Genomic DNA, 17,517 nt, shown 5'->3' on the forward strand with positions numbered 1-17,517 from the left:
TTTAACCAACCCTACTATGGTCGCAAACTTGCATTCTTTGCAGCATGAATAGTCCTTCAAAGAAGTGTCTGTGATATTTCCAACCTAAATTCTATTACTTGTAGTACTTCCTAGGACTGCTATAACAAAGTATGACAAACTTGGTGGCTTAAACAACAGAAATTTGTTTCAAATTCTGAAATACCTAAAAGTTCTGGAGGTGGGAAGTGTAAGATCAAGCTGACGGCAAGGTTGGATCCTCGTGAGAGATGTAAGGAAGGCTCTGTTCATGCCTCTCTCCCAGCTGTTGGTGGTTGCTGGCAATCTTTGGTGTTCCTTGACCTGTAGATGCATCACTTTGATCTGTGCCTTTGTCTTCACATGGCATTCTTCCTATGTGTCCTTGCTTAGTCTTCCCCACCTGCATGTCTGTTTTCAGATTTTCCCTTTTTTTTTTTTTTTTTTTTTTTGAGACAGGGTCTCGTTCTGTCTCCCAGACTGCAGTGCAATTGTGCGATCTTGGCTCACCTCAACCTCTGCCTCCCAGATTCAAGCGATTCTCCTGCCTCAGCCTCCCGAGTAGCTGGGACTACAGGCACGCACCACCATGCCCAGCTAATTTTTGTATATTTAGTAGAGATGGGATTTCACCATGTTGGCAAGGATGGTCTTGATCTCTTGACCTTGTGATCTGCCCACCTCAGCCTCCCAAAGTGCTGGAATTACAGGTATGAGCCACCAAGCCCAGCCCAGATTTTCCCTTTTTAAAAGGACACCAGTCATATTGGATCAGAGTCTCCCCTTACACCCTATTTTCACTTGGTGACCTCTATAAAGACCTATTTACAAATAAGGTCACATTCGGAGGTACTGGGGGCTGGGACTTAAACACGTCCGTTTTGGAGTATATAATTCAACCCATAGGATTCCACTCTCTGACCCTCCCAAAATTCATGTTCTTTTGGTGTGCAAAATAGACTCATTCATCCCAACACCTCCAAAAGTCCTAATCATCCCAGCATCAACTCCAAGTTCCAAATCTCAGCTATACATCATCAACTCAAAATCCCAAAACTTTCCCTCTAAATCATCCAAACAAGGTATAGGCAAGACTTGGGATATGATTCCTCCTGGGTCAGAGTTTCTTTCCATCTGCAAACCTGTGAAGCTGGACAAAAAGTTACTTGCTTCCCACATACAATGGTGGAGCAGGATAGACATTACTATTCTGAAAGGGAGAAATTGGAAGGGAAACAGGAGTCATGGGTCCCACGCAAGTTCAAAAGCTAGGAAGGAAAATCCCATTAGCTTTTAAGGTTTAAAAATAATCCTCTGCGTCTTGATGCTGATTCCTCTGAGCCCATCATCCAGGCCTATGAGGGTAGCAGCCCTAACCCTTCAGACTTGCATGATCGTAGCTCTGCCCTGTGGTTTCAAGTTGGGCACCTCTGGGCTTGTGGTTGCAGCACCAGTCTCCCTGGCTTTGGAACCACTGTCAAAGTCATTTTTCCCTTTTCTGAAAGATAACACATTTGCAGCCAAATAGCTCTATCAACCCATTTTCTCCCTAGAGTCCTAGAAGTCCAACAGCATTCCTTCATTTCATCTTATCTCTGCCACCTTCAGTCCAAGACAGCAGTATTTCTGCTCAGATGATTGACTGGATTCACAAACCACGACCTTGGTGTTCTCTTCTGAGCATGGTTTCTTATCATTTCCAATATGCATAGCCTGAGAATTTCTCAAATCTTCAAGTTCTAGTTCCTTTTTGCTTAAAAATTCCTTTTTCAATTTATCTCTCTTTCTTCGTTCACATCTTGTCGTAAATAGCAGGGAGAAAACAGGCTGTGCCTTCAACAAGTTGCTTAGAAACATCCTCAGCTAAATATCTCAGTTCATTACTTACAAGTTCTACTTTCTATCCAACAGAGCACAGTATAGCCAAATTTTCTGCCATTTCATAGAAAGGATCACCTTTCCTCCAGTTTCCTATAATATGTTCCTCATTTCTATCTTAAACCTCACCAGAAACACCTTAGCATTCATATTTCTAGCAATACTCTGTTCATGACAATATATCTACTAAGATGCTAACAGCTCTCTCTATATCCCTCCTCTTTTCTTTCTGAGCCCTCACTAGAATCTCCTTTAACACCTGTGTTTCTACCAACAGTCTCTTCAAGGCAATCTAGGCTTTTTCTATCACGCTTCTCACAACTCTCCCAGTCTCTACTCATTCCTCAACTCCAAAGCTACTTCTACATCTTTAGGTGTTACAGCAGCATTCCACATTCCACTCGCAAAATTGGTGTAAGTTTCCTAGAAATGCCACAACAAAGTACCTGGATGGCTTGAGCAACAGAAATTTATTGCCTCAAAATTCCAGAGCTGAAAACACTGAGATCAAGATATTGGTAGGATTGCTTCCTTCTGAGGGATATGAGAGAGAATTTGTTCCATGTCTTTCTCCTTGCTTCTGGTGGTTTTTTTTTTTTGGCAATCTTTGATGTTCCTTGGCTTGTAAATGCATCACTGTGATTTCTGCCTTCATCATCATGTGATATGCTGCCTGAGCTTCTTCACATAGTCTTCCCTCTGTGCAGCTCTGTCACCAAATTTCCCCAATTTTATAAAAACACCAGTCTTATTGGATTAGGACCCACCTTAATGATCTTATTTAACTTGATTATCTCTGTAAAGATCTTGTTTCCAAATAAGATCACATTCTGAAGTACTGGGGTTTGGGATTTCAACATATCTTTTTGGGGAGACACAATTTGATCCATAATACTCAACAAATTATAAGCATATCTAGCCAGGCATGGTGGCTCACGCCTGTAATCCCAGCACTTTGGGAGGCTGAGGTGGTTGGATCACAAGGTCAGGAGTTCGAGACCAGCCTGACCAACATGGAATATAAAAAAAAAAAAAAAGAATATATATATATATATATATATATATATATATATACACACACACACACATATCCTAGCAGTAAGTCAAGATTTTCAAACACAGGTTAACATAACTTCTGGTTAAATAAAACATAGACTTGGGTTGTATTTATTTATTAATGAATCCATTCATTTAGTATTTATTGAATTCCTACTATGTGTTGGACATTCTCTAGCATCATGAAGTTCTTGAACTTGGATGAGTAACAATTTACATTGTTTCTTTCATTAACCTCTAATTGAAAGCTACCAATCTTTTCTGATGTGGATGTTGGTAACAAACCACAGTAGTATTAGCAGGACCTGTAACTTTATTACATAGAGCTTTTCAGACCATGTATCACAGATCTTTTCATATGACACAACAGTTGTAGGAGAGATTTCAGTATATGGTTTATGATCTTCACTATCTTGAAGTTATGAGTGATTACAATTTTTACTGGATCTTAAGTACTCCCCCCCCTTTTTTTTTTTTTTGAGACAGAGTCTGGCTCTGTCACCCAGGCTGGAGCGCAGTGGCGTGATCTTGGCTTGCTGCGAACTCTGCCTCCCGGGGTTCAAGAGATTCTCCTGCCTCAGCCTCCCAAGTAGCTGTGACTACAGGTACACACCACCACACCTCGCTAATTTTTGTGTTTTTTTGTTTTTTGTTTTTTGTTTTTTGTAGAGACGAAGATTTGCTGTGTTGCCCAGGTTGGTCTCGAACTCCTGGGCTCAAGTGATCCACCCACCTTGGCCTCCCAAAGTACTGGAATTACAGGCATGAGCCACCAGGCCTGGCCTGCTTCAAAGAAAATAAAAAAAAGACAATGTGTTCATAGATAGACACATATATTGTTACGAAGTTAATGAAAGAAATGATGTAAATTGTTTCTCATCCAAGTTTAAACTTTAAAAAGAATTTGGATTACTACATAATTCTTTAAAAAAGAACCATAAACTCTATACAATTTTTTTAAAAGACTTTAGATAATTTTTAAAATTTGGATAATTTCAATATAATGGATTTATTTTCTAAAAATCTGTATATTTTATTTTACTCATTTAAAAATGTTGTCCTGAGAAGGGTTCATAGGATTCACTAGATTCTCAGAAGTTTCATCGCACAAAAATGATTCAGAAACATTATTCTAGTTGCTGGAAATAAAGTAGCAAACAAATCAGATAAGGTCCTGGCTTCCACAGAAGTTACCTCGGGGGATGAGGAGAGAGGAAGATGACAATTAACAAACAATCAGCAGATTTCTAGGTAGTCATAGGGCTATGTATACAACTCATATGTGTGTGTGTGTGCCTGTATGTGTTTCCTATACTATATATGAGAGTAGGAGCAATAAGAGAAATCATATCACGTACAGTATGTAGACTAGGGTAATAAGTTTCAGTTTTCTTCTAATCACATTGTGTGTTCATCAAATATTTTTTTAAATTGTGATAAAATACATATAATGTAAAATTTACCTTCTTAATCATGTTAAGGATACAGTTTGGTGGCATTAAGTACATTCACATTGTTGTGTGACTCTTGCCACCGTCCATCCACAAAACTCTTTTCATCTTGCAAGAGTAAAGCTTTATACCCATTAACCAATAACCCCTTCCTTTCCCCAACATTGGAGCAGTGACAAGACGTGTTTTACATTTCAAAAGCATGACTTCATTTAAAAAGCATGAAGACGATGTTGCTAGGCAAGAATAGAACCACCAACAGGAAACCAGTTAGGAAATATGGCAGATGAGAGGTGACAGTGGGTGAACTATGGTGTTGGCAGAAAAGGAGTTTAAAATGGACTTTGGCAGTAAATCAGACAGGATTAGATGATGGGCTGGAACAAGTATGGAGGAGGACTTGGGTTCTGTTTCGGACATGGTAAGTCTGAGTTGTGTCTTTGCCATCAAGTGGAAGTGCCTAACAGTTGGGTAGACAAGTCAGAGTTCAGGAAAAACACCAGAATATATTGTGGAGTCCTGGACAAGTGAGTGGTATTTGAAGCAATGGGAATGGATGAGATAATCCAGGAAGATAATATAGATAAAGAACAGGCCCGGGAATAATCTCTGGGGCATTGTCATCATTTAGAGGTCAAGTTGAGAAGAAGAGAACTTTATGAGTGGCTTGTCCAATCTTACTTAGAGAACTTAGTGTTGTAGGAACGTGGATCTTGGCTCAGACAAACAGACAAAGCTACCAGCTGAAAATTCCATCAGGCTAGTCTTAGCCAGGTTATACTGGGTCTGGCCATAAGAGAGGGGTAATCTCATCTTCTAATTTATATTTACACCTAGGACATCTAAGATGGCGCTGGGATGGGGGAGGCAAGACAGCAGCACCAAAGAGAAATTGTTATCTATTATTTTATTCTTTATAATTTCAACTTGTATTTTAGATTCAGGAGGCACATGTGTACGTTTGTTACACTGGTATGTTGCATGATTCTGTGGTCTGGGGTGTGACTGATCCTGCCACCCAGTTAGTGAGAATAGTACCCAATAGGTAATTTTTCAACCCTTGACTGCTTTCCACCCTCCCCTCTGTAACGGTCCCCAGTGTCTATTCCCATCTTTGTGTCCATGAGTACCCAACGTTTAGCTCCCACTTATAAGTGAGAACATACAGTATTTGGTTTTCTGTTCCTGAATTAATTCATTTAGGATAGTGGCCTCCAGCTACAGCCATGTTGCTGCAAAGGACATGATTTCATTCTTTTTTATGACTGTGGAGAAATTAATAATTTGAAAGCATTCAACACTGCTTGTACGTAGAAAACATTATATAAATGGAATTAACATAATATATATTAACGAATCAAAGAGGAGGTAAATATTTCATTGTAGAAAACCTTTGAGTAGGTATCTTTTGTTGTCCCATAAATTAAGGATGCTAAACATACATTTAAATTTTCTATTTTTTTAATTAGTTAATTTATTTATTTTGAGACAGAGTCTCGCTCTGTCGCCCAGGCTGGGGTGCAGTGGCGCGATCTCGGCTCACTGCAAGCTCCGCCTCCCGGGTTTATGCCATTCTCCTGCCTCAGCCTCCCGAGTAGCTGGGACTACAGGCGCTCGCCACCATGCCCTGCTAATATTTTGTATTTTTAGTAGAGACGGGGTTTCATCATGTTAGCCAGGATGGTCTCGATCTCCTGACCTCAGGTGATCCACCCGCCTTGGCCTCCCAAAGTGCTGGGATTACAGGTGCCCAGCCACGTTTAAATTTTCTGTGTCATAAGATATACTATTTTCTACATATTATATCTCAATAGCTATTTGATTGGTTGATCATGCAAGGTTTGAGAAGTGGTCCAAAAACAAGTATGAAAAATTATGTCATTTTTATGTATGTATGGTTTTTTTTGGTTCTAGTAAAAAAAGTATATGTTTTTAAGTGATCTTTAAATATTTAATAGTTTATCATCTCTAAATGTACTTTTTGAAATATAAATTTTACAACATGGGATATAATATAACTTGAAAGTCATGCTGTTCATTTATTCAGTTGGTCACTACAGCCTGACCTCTTGGGCAGGATTTTAATTAATGAATTATGAACATGTTGAATGTCATTTGACTTGCGATTTGATGCTTTTAATAGTTTGTGGTTTGCTAATTATTTGGAAATCTCTCACCCCTTTGTTCTAGAAGAAGCATTCTGGTTTCTGCGCGTGTTCCTCTTTGCCATATGCAAACATTTGGGAAATGGAAATAGGGAAGCAGCAGCTTCTTAGAAAAACTATAGATGAATGGAACAGGAACTGCAAAATTAGCAAAATGTAAGAGGAACTGTCGATCTTGTCCATGATTGCTTTGGCTTATTTTTTCTCCTTTGCTAGGAGACCTGTTCTGATGATGTGTGTGGTCTTCACCACAGTGCCCTGCCTCACCTTTTCCATAGCAGTGACTGAGGTATGGAATTTTGATTTCTTCTGCTACAAGATTATGAGATTTTATAATTTCTTGTTATTGGAATTTGATAGAGCGGCGTGCTCAACAAATTTCTTGACATTTATGTAATCCAATCTTCTTCCAGGTTGCAGTATATGGTATTTAAAGTACTAAGATCATTGTTACTTCTGTGATTGTGAAGGAAAGTCTAGTAGCCAATTTTTAAAAACTAATTTTCTGTTTGTGTGTGAGAGACAGAAATGATATTTGAACATTTAAAAAGTGAAAAATGTGAAAGTTGATCTATATTTGTTTCTTCTACCAACCTGATGTTTTTCATGATTGTCCTCAATTCTAAATGAATACAACAAGATCTAAGGGAAGGACTGCTTACATTTTAATACCTTTGATAAGATGTCCATTGATAATAATTTGCATGTGTTATTTATTTGAAAATAATGCTAAGTTTATGTTTTGACTAAATATAGCTTCAAAAAGTCTTGGATAGATACCTGCAGGGCAGGAATATCTTAGGCAGAACTTTCAGGCTGTAAGTACTTTATTATCCAAGAAGGTCAGAGAAGAATGCCCCACTAATCTTATTAATTTGCAAGGTGATGTGAAAGATAACTTTTATTTTTCCAAAGCATACTTAATTTACTTAAATTACTTAATTTACCTTGTGATATTTCACTTATATGTGAAGCAAATATTCATTAAGTGTATATTACAGGCGAGGCATTGTTAGGTACAGGGCATAGGGGACTCAGGAAATATGGCTGAGTCTCTGATATAATTTTCTGACATTAGAGAGAAAAATAAACAGGCAATTAGAACAAGTATCATAAGTGTTGTGAGACAGGGCAGTACCGAGTAATGTATGACATTAGAAATTAAATGATTGTTAGAATGCATCGTAGGTGCTACTAGAATACATCATAGATGCTAAATTAGGACAATGTATGAATGCGTAGAATAATTTTGGGAGGCCACACACATGTGCTTTGCTTCCAGTGAACTGCAATAGGTGAGTATTTCAATCTAGATCTGTCTTTTCCCCTCCCAAAGACCTTGTAAATCATTTGGAAGGTTCCCAAAAGCTGTAAAAGTTTAGTTTACAACCTTCCAAGAAACATCACTGTGGTAAACTGGTGGCATATCTGGAGCTTGATAGCCCTTTTTGGTTCTTTTTTATGATGTCTCATCCATTGTTACATCTTTTTCTTTCCTTTCCTTTTTTTCTTATTTAATTTTCACCGAAGTATAACACATAAACAGAAAAGTGCACGAAACATACAAGTATAGTAACAATGGAATACCACAAAGCAACCCCCTGGGTAAGCATCACTTAACTCAAGGTCAAGAAGGAAACCTTGGCCAGCTCCGTGCCCACGCTCCTTTATTTTTATTTATTATTTTATTTTATTTTTGTATCAGAGACCCATTGCTTGCTCATTCTTTTTTTATGCTCCTTTCAATGACTCCCTTTCCCTCCTTTCCAGAAGTCACTTCTAACTTGACTTCTGATACTGCAGGCTAGTTTGCCTGTTTTTGAAATTTTTCCAAGGAGAAATCAAATGATGTCTGGCTTCTTTTATTTAAAATATGGTTGTGAGGGTCATTCGTGTTTCTGTGAATATCTGAAGCTCATTTGTTTTCAGCTGTAGAGTATTTCATTTTATGAAAAGATCATAATTTATGAAAAGACCAAGATCTGTTCTACTCTTGGTCGCCATCTTGGTTGTTTCCAGTTTTGGCAATTACAAAGAATGCGGCTGTGAACATCTGTGAATATGTCTTTTGGTGTGCATGTGTAAGCATTTCTGTTGGTGACATATGTAGGATCAGAATTGATGAATCATGAGTTATTGAAATGTTAAATTGTGAGAGATAAGGTCAAACAGCTTTCCAAACAGATTGTACTGATTTCTATAGCATCTCTATAGAACTCACCAGCAGAGAAGGAGCATTCACCAGCGCTTGCATTGTGTCTTATTTTTTTGGAGACAGAGTCTTGCTCTGTTGCCCAGGCTGGAGTGCAGTGGCGCGTGTGATCTCGGCTCACTGCAAGCTCCACCTCCCAGGTTCAGGCGATTCTCCTGCCTCAGGCTCCCCAGCAGCTGGGATTACAGACACCCACCACCACGCCCGGCTAATTTTTGTATTTTTAGTACAGACGGGGTTTCACCATGTTGGCCAGGCTGGTCTCGAACTCCTGACCTCGGGTGATCCACCCGCCTCGGCCTCCCAAAATGCTGAGATTACAGGCATGAGGCACCCCTCCAGGCATCACTGTGTCTTTTTATTTCAGCTCTTCTGGTGGGTACAATCCTGAATCTCATTGTACTTTTAAATTACGTTTCTCCAGTAATTAACAACGTTGAACATCTTTTCATCTTGCCCATTTTTTATTGTGTTGCTTATCTTTTAAAAATCTATTTGGAAGACTTATTTTCATGTTCAGATTACACAAGCCCTTTTTGAAGTATTGCAAATATATGTAACTTGTCTTCACACTTTTATATCTTTTTGATGAAAAGAAGTTCTTAACTCAAAAATAGTCCAGTTTATTTCTTTCCTTTATGGATAGTGCTTGGGTCACTTGTAGAAGATTTTGTCATTGTGAATCTGAACTTCAAAGTCTTAAAATCTTTCATATATATATATTTTTTTCTTTCTTTTTTTTTTTTTTTTTGAGATGGAGTATTGCCCTATTGCCCAGGCTGGAGTGCAGTGGTGCAATCTCTATTCACTGCAACTTCCACCTCCTGGGTTCAAGTGATTCTCACCTCTCAGCCTCCTAAGTAGCTGGGACAACAGTCGTGTGCCACCACACCCGGCTAATTTTTGTATTTTTAATAGAGATGGGGTTTCACCATGTTGGCCAGGCTGGTCTTGAACTCCTGACCTCAAGTGATTCACCTGCCTTGGACTCCCGAAGTGCTGGGATTACAGGTTTGAGTCACTGTGCCCAGCCTCCTAATTATATTTTGAAGGCTATATTGTTTCTTCATTCTTTTTTAGATTTACAGTACATCTGGAACTGATTTTTGTATATGTTATGCAGCAGTGAGTTAATTTTTTCCCCACATAACATTCAATGGACCGAGCACTAAAAAATCCATCCTTCCCATATTTCTCTGCTGTGCCACCTTTGTTATAAATCAAGTGTAGATATACATAATTCCTGTGCCAACTCTACACTGTCTTAGTTCTTGCAGCTTTATACTAGTTCTTCATATCCAGAAGAGTAAATCTTCCTAGCTTATTCTTTTTCTTCCAGAATTTCCTGCCTTTTTTATTTTCGTATAAATTTTAGTGTCAGCCTGTCCTTTTCCACAAAAAGTTGGAATATTGATTGAAGTTGCGTTGAATAGTATCATTTTTTTTAAAAAAACTCATATATTTGAACTCTTTTGTCTTTGTTATTTAGAAATAATTTATCCATTTGGGGGAGATTTTCTCTATGTATAATCAAATAGTCTATGAATAATGATATTTTGTTTTTCTTCTTTCCAATATTTACACTGTTAATTTCTTTCTTTCTTTCCTCTCTCCCCTTCCTTCCTTCCTTCCTTTCTTCCTTCCTTCCCTCCCTCCCTCTCTCTCTTTCTTTCTCTCTTTCTTTTTTGGAGTCTCACTCTGTTGCCCAGGCTAGAGTGCAATGGCGTGATCTTGGCTCACTGCAACCTCTGCCACCTGGGTTCAAGCGATTCTCCTGCCTCAGTGTCCTGAGTAGCTGGGACTACTGGCATGTGCCACCATGCCTGGCTAATCTTTTTTGTATTTTTAGTAGAGACGGGGTTTCACCAAGTTGGCCAGGCTGGTCTCAAACTCCTGACCACAGGCGATCCACCTGCCTCGTCTTCCCAAAGTGTTGGGATTATATGCGTGAGCCACCGCACCCAGCCTACACTGTTTCTTTCTTTCTCTGGCCCATTACCCTGGCTAAGACCTCCAGGACAATGTTGAACAGAAATGGCCATGGTGGCATCTTTGTCTTATTCCTGATTTTAGAGGGAAGACTTTCTTTTTTTTTTTTTTTCCTTTTTTATTTTATTTTTTTTGTTTATTTATTTATTTATTTATTATTATTATACTTTAAGTTTTAGGGTACATGTGCGCAATGTGCAGGTTAGTTACATATGTATACATGTGCCATGCTGGTGTGCTGCACCCACTAACTCGTCATCTAGCATTAGGTATATCCCCCAATGCTATCCCTCCCCCCTCCCCCCACTCCACAACAGTCCCCAGAGTGTGATGTTCCCCTTCCTGTGTCCATGTGTTCTCATTGTTCAATTCTCACGTATGAGTGAGAACATGTGGTGTTTGGTTTTTTGTTCTTGCGATAGTTTACTGAGAATGATGATTTCCAATTTCATCCATGTCCCTACAAAGGACATGAACTCATCATTTTTTATGGCTGCATAGTATTCTATGGTGTATATGTGCCACATTTTCTTAATCCAGTCTATCATTGTTGGACATTTGGGTTGGTTCCAAGTCTTTGCTATTGTGAATAATGCCGCAATAAACATACATGTGCATGTGTCTTTACAGCAGCATGATTTATAGTCCTTTGGGTATATACCCAGTAATGGGATGGCTGGGTCAAATGGTATTTCTAGTTCTAGATCCCTGAGGAATCGCCACACTGACTTCCACAATGGTTGAACTAGTTTACAGTCCCACCAACAGTGTAAAAGTGGGAAGACTTTCAATATTTCATCATTAATACAATGCTTTCCATAGTTTTTTTTAAATTGTGGTTTGTTTTTATTTCTGTTTTTTGTGGGGCAGGGTCTTGCTCTGTCACCCAAGCTAGAGTGCAGTGTTGCAATCACTACTCACTGCAGCCTCGACCTCCTGGGCTCAAGTGATCCTCCCACCTCAGCCTCTCTAGTAGCTCGAACCAAAGGTGTGTGCCACCACACCCAGCTAATTTTTTAATTTTTCGTACACATGGGTTCTGGCCTTGTTGCTCAGGTTGGTCTCGAGCTCCTGGGCTCAAGGAATCCTCCCACCTCGGCCTCCCAAAGTGCTGGGATTATAAGTGTGAGCCACCACAGCTGGCCTTGCCATAGCTTTTTGTAAACACTTTAAGCAGATGAAGGAAGTGTTCCAAAGTGTAGCCGGAATTATCTGAGTTCTGTCTTCTTGGAAGACCCTAAATGTTAATATTTGTTCCTCTAGCTCTTTGAGGCTGGATTCTTAGAAGCTCTGCTCAGCAGTAGAGTTGGAAGGAATTACTCCTTCAATATTACAGGGAGCCCACTACTATATTTTTGCATGCATTTACCAAGGTCTGTCTTTAACTGAAAATATGCTTCCATTGATATGAATCCTTATGACAGCTTTAGAAATGGTTCAAAACCTTGTGGTGTTTAAAACCTGACAAGTTAAAAACTAACCTTCTAGTTTTTTAGTCAACGTAATTATAATTAATTTAGTGTTACATTCAGACTATTGAAAGCATTTTGAGTAAAGAAAGCACAATAATTTAATGCTTCTAAATGGTTTTCTCTAAACAGGTTCAAAAGAGCATTAATGGATCCGCTGATGTCTTACCTGATATGTTACCTGACCTGCCTGTATCTCTGGTTCTGTCATCCCTGATCATGGTTGATATTATTGAAAAGCTCAGGATATATCCACTTAGAGGGAGTCAAAAGAGTAAGTGTTTTTTTAAATATGAATATTTTTTAAAGTTTGATATGTCTTTCACCTTTCTGCCACTCTGTTATCTGACAACATGTTTAATCATACCTTTTCTTAGGGCTAACATTACTGATAGAAGATTGCAAATGAAGATATCTAAACATAATTATTTTTAAACCTACCTTGATAGCTAGATAGCTGCTTTTGTTTGCTATTTGCATTTTAGTAGTACTGATAAATTAAAAATTATCAAATAGTTAATACCAAAAACCTTAATGTTTATTCCAGCAGGAAATTATCCAAGTAAATTATTATAGATGTATATTTTTCTAGGAAGTCTCTTAAACCTTATGTTTAAATGAATTAATAAAAACTTAGTTTGGAGACTTTTACTACAGGAATTAATATGACTGTGGTAGTTGTGTCCTAGATAATCATGTGTTTTTCATTGTGAATTATAAAAATGCCAAAGATCACACTAATAAAACCAAGATATGGCTGGGTGCGGTGGCTCATGCCTATAATCCCAGCATTTTTGGAGGACAGGATGGGAAGATGGCATGAGCTCAGGAATTTGAGACCAGCCTGAGCAACATAGCAAGACACCATCCCTATAAAAAAATAAAATTTAAAGAAAACCCAACAAGATATGTCACATCTCCTCCAAAGTGATGAGTTGAAACTAAATACAGATTGGCCCTTACAAAAAGATATTTTGTTAATGGAATATTTTATTTGTTTAGTCATAAATTACTCCAACTTTCATTAAATTTCATGCGGTAGTATCTGTGTTTAATTGGCAATATTTGTATGCTAGTTACCGTGTGGCTAAGATTTTGTCATGTTGTGCATTTGAAATGGGTAAGGTTTGTCAGATTTTCTGATGGGGTGAATGGAGTCAACTGAGTGAGCCTCAGGAGGCAGCTTCAGAGTGACGGGGTCACCACTGTGGCTCGTCAGTCATTTATGGGTCAGATATCAGTACCTTCCAGTCACTCTTGCTGCTCAGATGGAAAGCAAAACTGAGGTGGGGGCCACTAGGAAGTTGGAGAATCTGAGCCTGTCATTTTGTGCTTCATCCCTGGGTGGGAGATGACGGTCTGTTATGTCTAACATAACACAGGTGACATGTAGGTAGATAAGATGGCAGCCGGGGCCATCTGTTGAGTGGAAAGCACACCCAAGTCACATCTGTCCTCCAGAGTCAAGCGTATTTGTCTTAAACTCAGGAGAGTTGGGAATCTCCAAATCCTTTGCTACATCTCTAGATTCCTTAAGAATGCAAATCTATTTTTAAATTTAATTTTTTTTTCTATTTGAGCTGGGGTCTTACTATGTTGCCTAGGCTGATCTAGAGTTCTTGAGCTCAGGAGATCCTCCTGCATCAGCCTCCTGAGTAGCTGGGATTCTAGCTGTGCACAGCTGCACCCAGCTTTAAATTGGATGGTTTCTGATGACTCTGTATTTTCCATATTAATATAAATTTCCTGTCTAAGTTAAAAGGTCTTTTTAAAAAAGAAAGACACATGTATCTTTTTGGGAATAAGTTAATGACATTTTATTTTTGTTAGTGATAAGTTTTTTTTTTTTTTTTTTTTTTTTGAGATGGAGTCTTGCTCTGGAATGCAGCGGCATGACCTCTGCTTTCTGCAACCTCTGCCTCCTGGGTTTAAGCAATTCTCCTGCCTCAGCCTCCCAAGTAGCTGGGATTGCAGGCATGTGCCACCATGGGTGGCTAATTTTTGTATTTTTAGTAGAGACAGGGTTTCATCATGTTGGCCAGGCTGGTCTCGAACTCCTGACCTCAGGTGATCCACCCACCTGGGCCTCCCAAAGTGCTGGGATTACAGGTGTGAGCCCCGTGGCTAGCCATTAGTTGGGTTTTTAAAGGGGAATTTCCTTGTATCCATAACTTCAGTAATGACATTGAGAACTGAAATAAGACATCTAAAGAAGAAGTAGATCTGGGGGAGAAGACTCTAGCACATTTTGTACAACTGCTTCTCACTTGAAGAGCCTCCTTCTTGAGCTTTTCTCCGTCCAAATTTAGGAAGATTAGTGTCTGGTTTGATAGTTCCACTGTTTAATAAATTCACACTTAAAAAAACAAGCAGTCACTTGAAATGCTTTTGTAAATATGAATGATACATGCTTTTAATTTTTATGTAAACCTTGAACCCAAATAGTCTCCTACACTCATTTTAACATGAAATTAATGATATAAATTATGTAAATTTGGAATCCATGAGGTTTTCTCATTTATTCCTTGGAACATGAATTAATATATGAATACATTAACGTGTAAATCTTAAATACATAAATCTGAACCTAAGCAAATATAACATAAATATAGTTTCACTACAGGTGATACTTGCAAGTAAAAAAAATTGACTAGAGGCGGGGGATGAACAAGATCTAGAATAATTTGGCTCCCTTTAGGAAATGTGGGAAAAGTGAGTATGTTCTTAGCTCTTTCCAGATAGTCTGAAATGCATACATGTCTGTCAGCTAGCAGCAGTTTGGACTTTATGCTAGATGAAACCAACATAATCTACAACGCTTTGATTTATGGACACTCTTACAGCATCCTAACCATCTTCATTCCAAGCTACAAAACTTTTATCTTCGGGTAGCTTTTCTTTTTCCAAAATTTTAAATAAGTTATTCTGCTGCTGAAATATGCTTATGCTTAAAGTAGTCTTCACTGGACCAAGGAATCCTTTCTACTAACTTCCTATTACCAGTGGAAATATCTCAGTATCAAGTAATTATCTTGCAACAGCTTCTAAGTGCATCATTTCATGGAGGTTGAGCCGTGCATGGGAGCATTTTTCTGACACATGGATCTCTGCCGCACGGCAATCTCACAGATGTACGTGGTACCTAGGAATGCCAATCCCCAGTCCTGTGCACAAATAACAAGAATACAAAGGATAGCCTGTGGGTACAAATGAGCACACCTTAATGCTTCCATCTGAATTTTGCTAACTGAATCTCATCTGTCAATGCTCATTTAGCATTGCAACCATACCTGTTTCTAGGACATTACCATTTCTACGGAGAGATAGATAGGTTGCCAACTCTCTCTCCAGGCCCAGCTCCCTGGCAATCATGACCTTGAACCACCTAGAGGCAAAGTGAGCTCACATCTAAGGTCTTGTGATTGCTGCTGCTGCTCTGGGCAATTTCAGCTTTGTAGGCAGAGTGACCCATCTTGGTGGGGTACACACTGATTTGAGGCTCAACAGTGAAGAAGAGGACTTTCCTCTCCTCTTCCTCACTGTCTTTTCTCTGCTCCCATTTAATTAATTAGTTAATTAATTAATTTTTTTGAGACAGAGTCTTGCTCTGGTGTCCATGCTGGAGTGCAGTGGTATAATCTTGGCTTACTGCAACATTTGCCTCCTGGGCTCAAGTGATCCTCCTGCCTCAGCCTCCCAAGTAGCTGGGAATACAGGAGGGCACCATCATGCCTGGCTAATTTTTGTATTTTTAGTAGAGATGGGGTTTCACCCTGTTGGCCAGGCTGGTCTCGAACTCCTGACCTCAAGTGATCTGCTTGCCACAGCTTCCCAAAGCGCTGGGTTTACAGGCATGAGCCACCGTGTCCACCTGCTGCTGCTGTTTTAAACCAGACCCACAGTGGGTCTCCTGTGCCCTTATTTGTTGGTGCAGACCCCTGACTACCTTGCTGCATCTGCTTTGCACTCAGCTTTTCACTCTCACTTGCAAACCCCTCGGCATGCTATTTTCTACCACCCCTGCTCGGCTCTGCTCTAAATGCTGTTGGTGCTGCTGTTGCCTGTGTCTGGGATATTGGTGGATGTTTTGCTGGTGCTTTAGATTGACTTCCTTTCTTCTGCTGGTGGGAATATTGGCTTCCTGCCACTGAGTTCTAGTTTTCTAAAGAGGTCTCAGACAGAGCACTAGAATAACTGTTTTTTCTTGGAAACAACAGCCTTTTAGCACTTAGAGTGTATATGTACCAACAAATTGGCTGGGCTTCAGTGATTTCAGGTAATGGCCATTCTGCTCCCTTGGAAGCCACCATTTCCCCTCCCACCTGTAGACCTCGTGGCTGAATGTGGCAGAGCCAGACTCCTTCTTTGAGGCAGCTTTTCTCCATGGGGGTCTCATAGGTCCTCGAATCAGGCATAGCTGTATTGCCTGAACCTCAATCCTTGCCACCATTAGAGTCCTCTCCCTGTCACTGCCTTGATTCCTTAACCCCCATCAAAACCAGTGGGTGCAAACAGACCCATGAAAGTGTCCATGATTAGAGAGGGAGTTTTCAGTCCTATCTTCAAGACTTATTTAAATAGGACTTGCAGCCCAGGCCAGACACCCTGTTACAAAGTGCTACAATGGATTATAATAGCTAAACTACTATGGTGCCACAGATGAAGGAAAACTTCATTTTATCTAAGGTGTTGAAGGTAAGAAAAGACTAAAGGGAAGATCTTGGATTTGCAGGAGTTCGTAGGTAGACATGGTAAAGAAAGCTTTCTATATAGAAGAAAGGTTGGGCCTCCAAGAACTAAGGTGTGTATGTAGCAAATGGCCATGTTTGGGAAACGAAAATGAAGCAGTGTTGTTGTCTGGGGTGAATACCCAAGGTTCATCATCTTGTGCCAAGAAGATTAAGGACATGGACACACACAAGGAGTGAGTTTAGGAGCGGAGGTTTAATAGACAAAAGAAAGAAAGGCGAGAAGCTCTCTCTCTTTTGAGACGGGGGGGCTCCTAAATGGGAATTCTGGCCCATGACAGAGTGCACCGGGTTTTATAGACATGCTTTAGGAGGTGGTGTCTGATTTACATAGGGCTCACAGATTGGTTGGACCGGGTGTGATGTTTACATAGCACCCGGAAAAGGCTGGTTGCCCTACCCTAATCTTATTATGCAAATGGGCTTTCCACTTGGCTGGTGCCATGTTGCCTGCTCCTCACTCTACACGCAGCTGGAAAAGAGAAGGGAAGATGGTGCCACCATTTTGACCATGCCTGGTCCCAGGTGGCCTTTTCCTATTGGCACAGCTTC

General features: G+C 39.7%; 1 protein-coding gene across 1 annotated transcript in view; it reads left to right on the plus strand.

The window, feature by feature from the left end:
• TMEM236 (transmembrane protein 236) overlaps positions 1-17,517 on the plus strand; it is a 45,748-nt gene that overhangs the window by 12,149 nt on the left and 16,082 nt on the right. The window contains exons 2-3 of the mRNA XM_024254085.3: positions 6,764-6,836; positions 12,350-12,491. Of these exons, the coding sequence (XP_024109853.1) occupies positions 6,764-6,836; positions 12,350-12,491 (215 nt within the window). The remainder of the gene's footprint in view (positions 1-6,763; positions 6,837-12,349; positions 12,492-17,517) is intronic.

This window comes from Pongo abelii, chromosome 8 (genome assembly GCF_028885655.2).
Source record: "Pongo abelii isolate AG06213 chromosome 8, NHGRI_mPonAbe1-v2.0_pri, whole genome shotgun sequence".
NCBI classification, from domain to species: Eukaryota; Metazoa; Chordata; class Mammalia; order Primates; family Hominidae; genus Pongo; species Pongo abelii.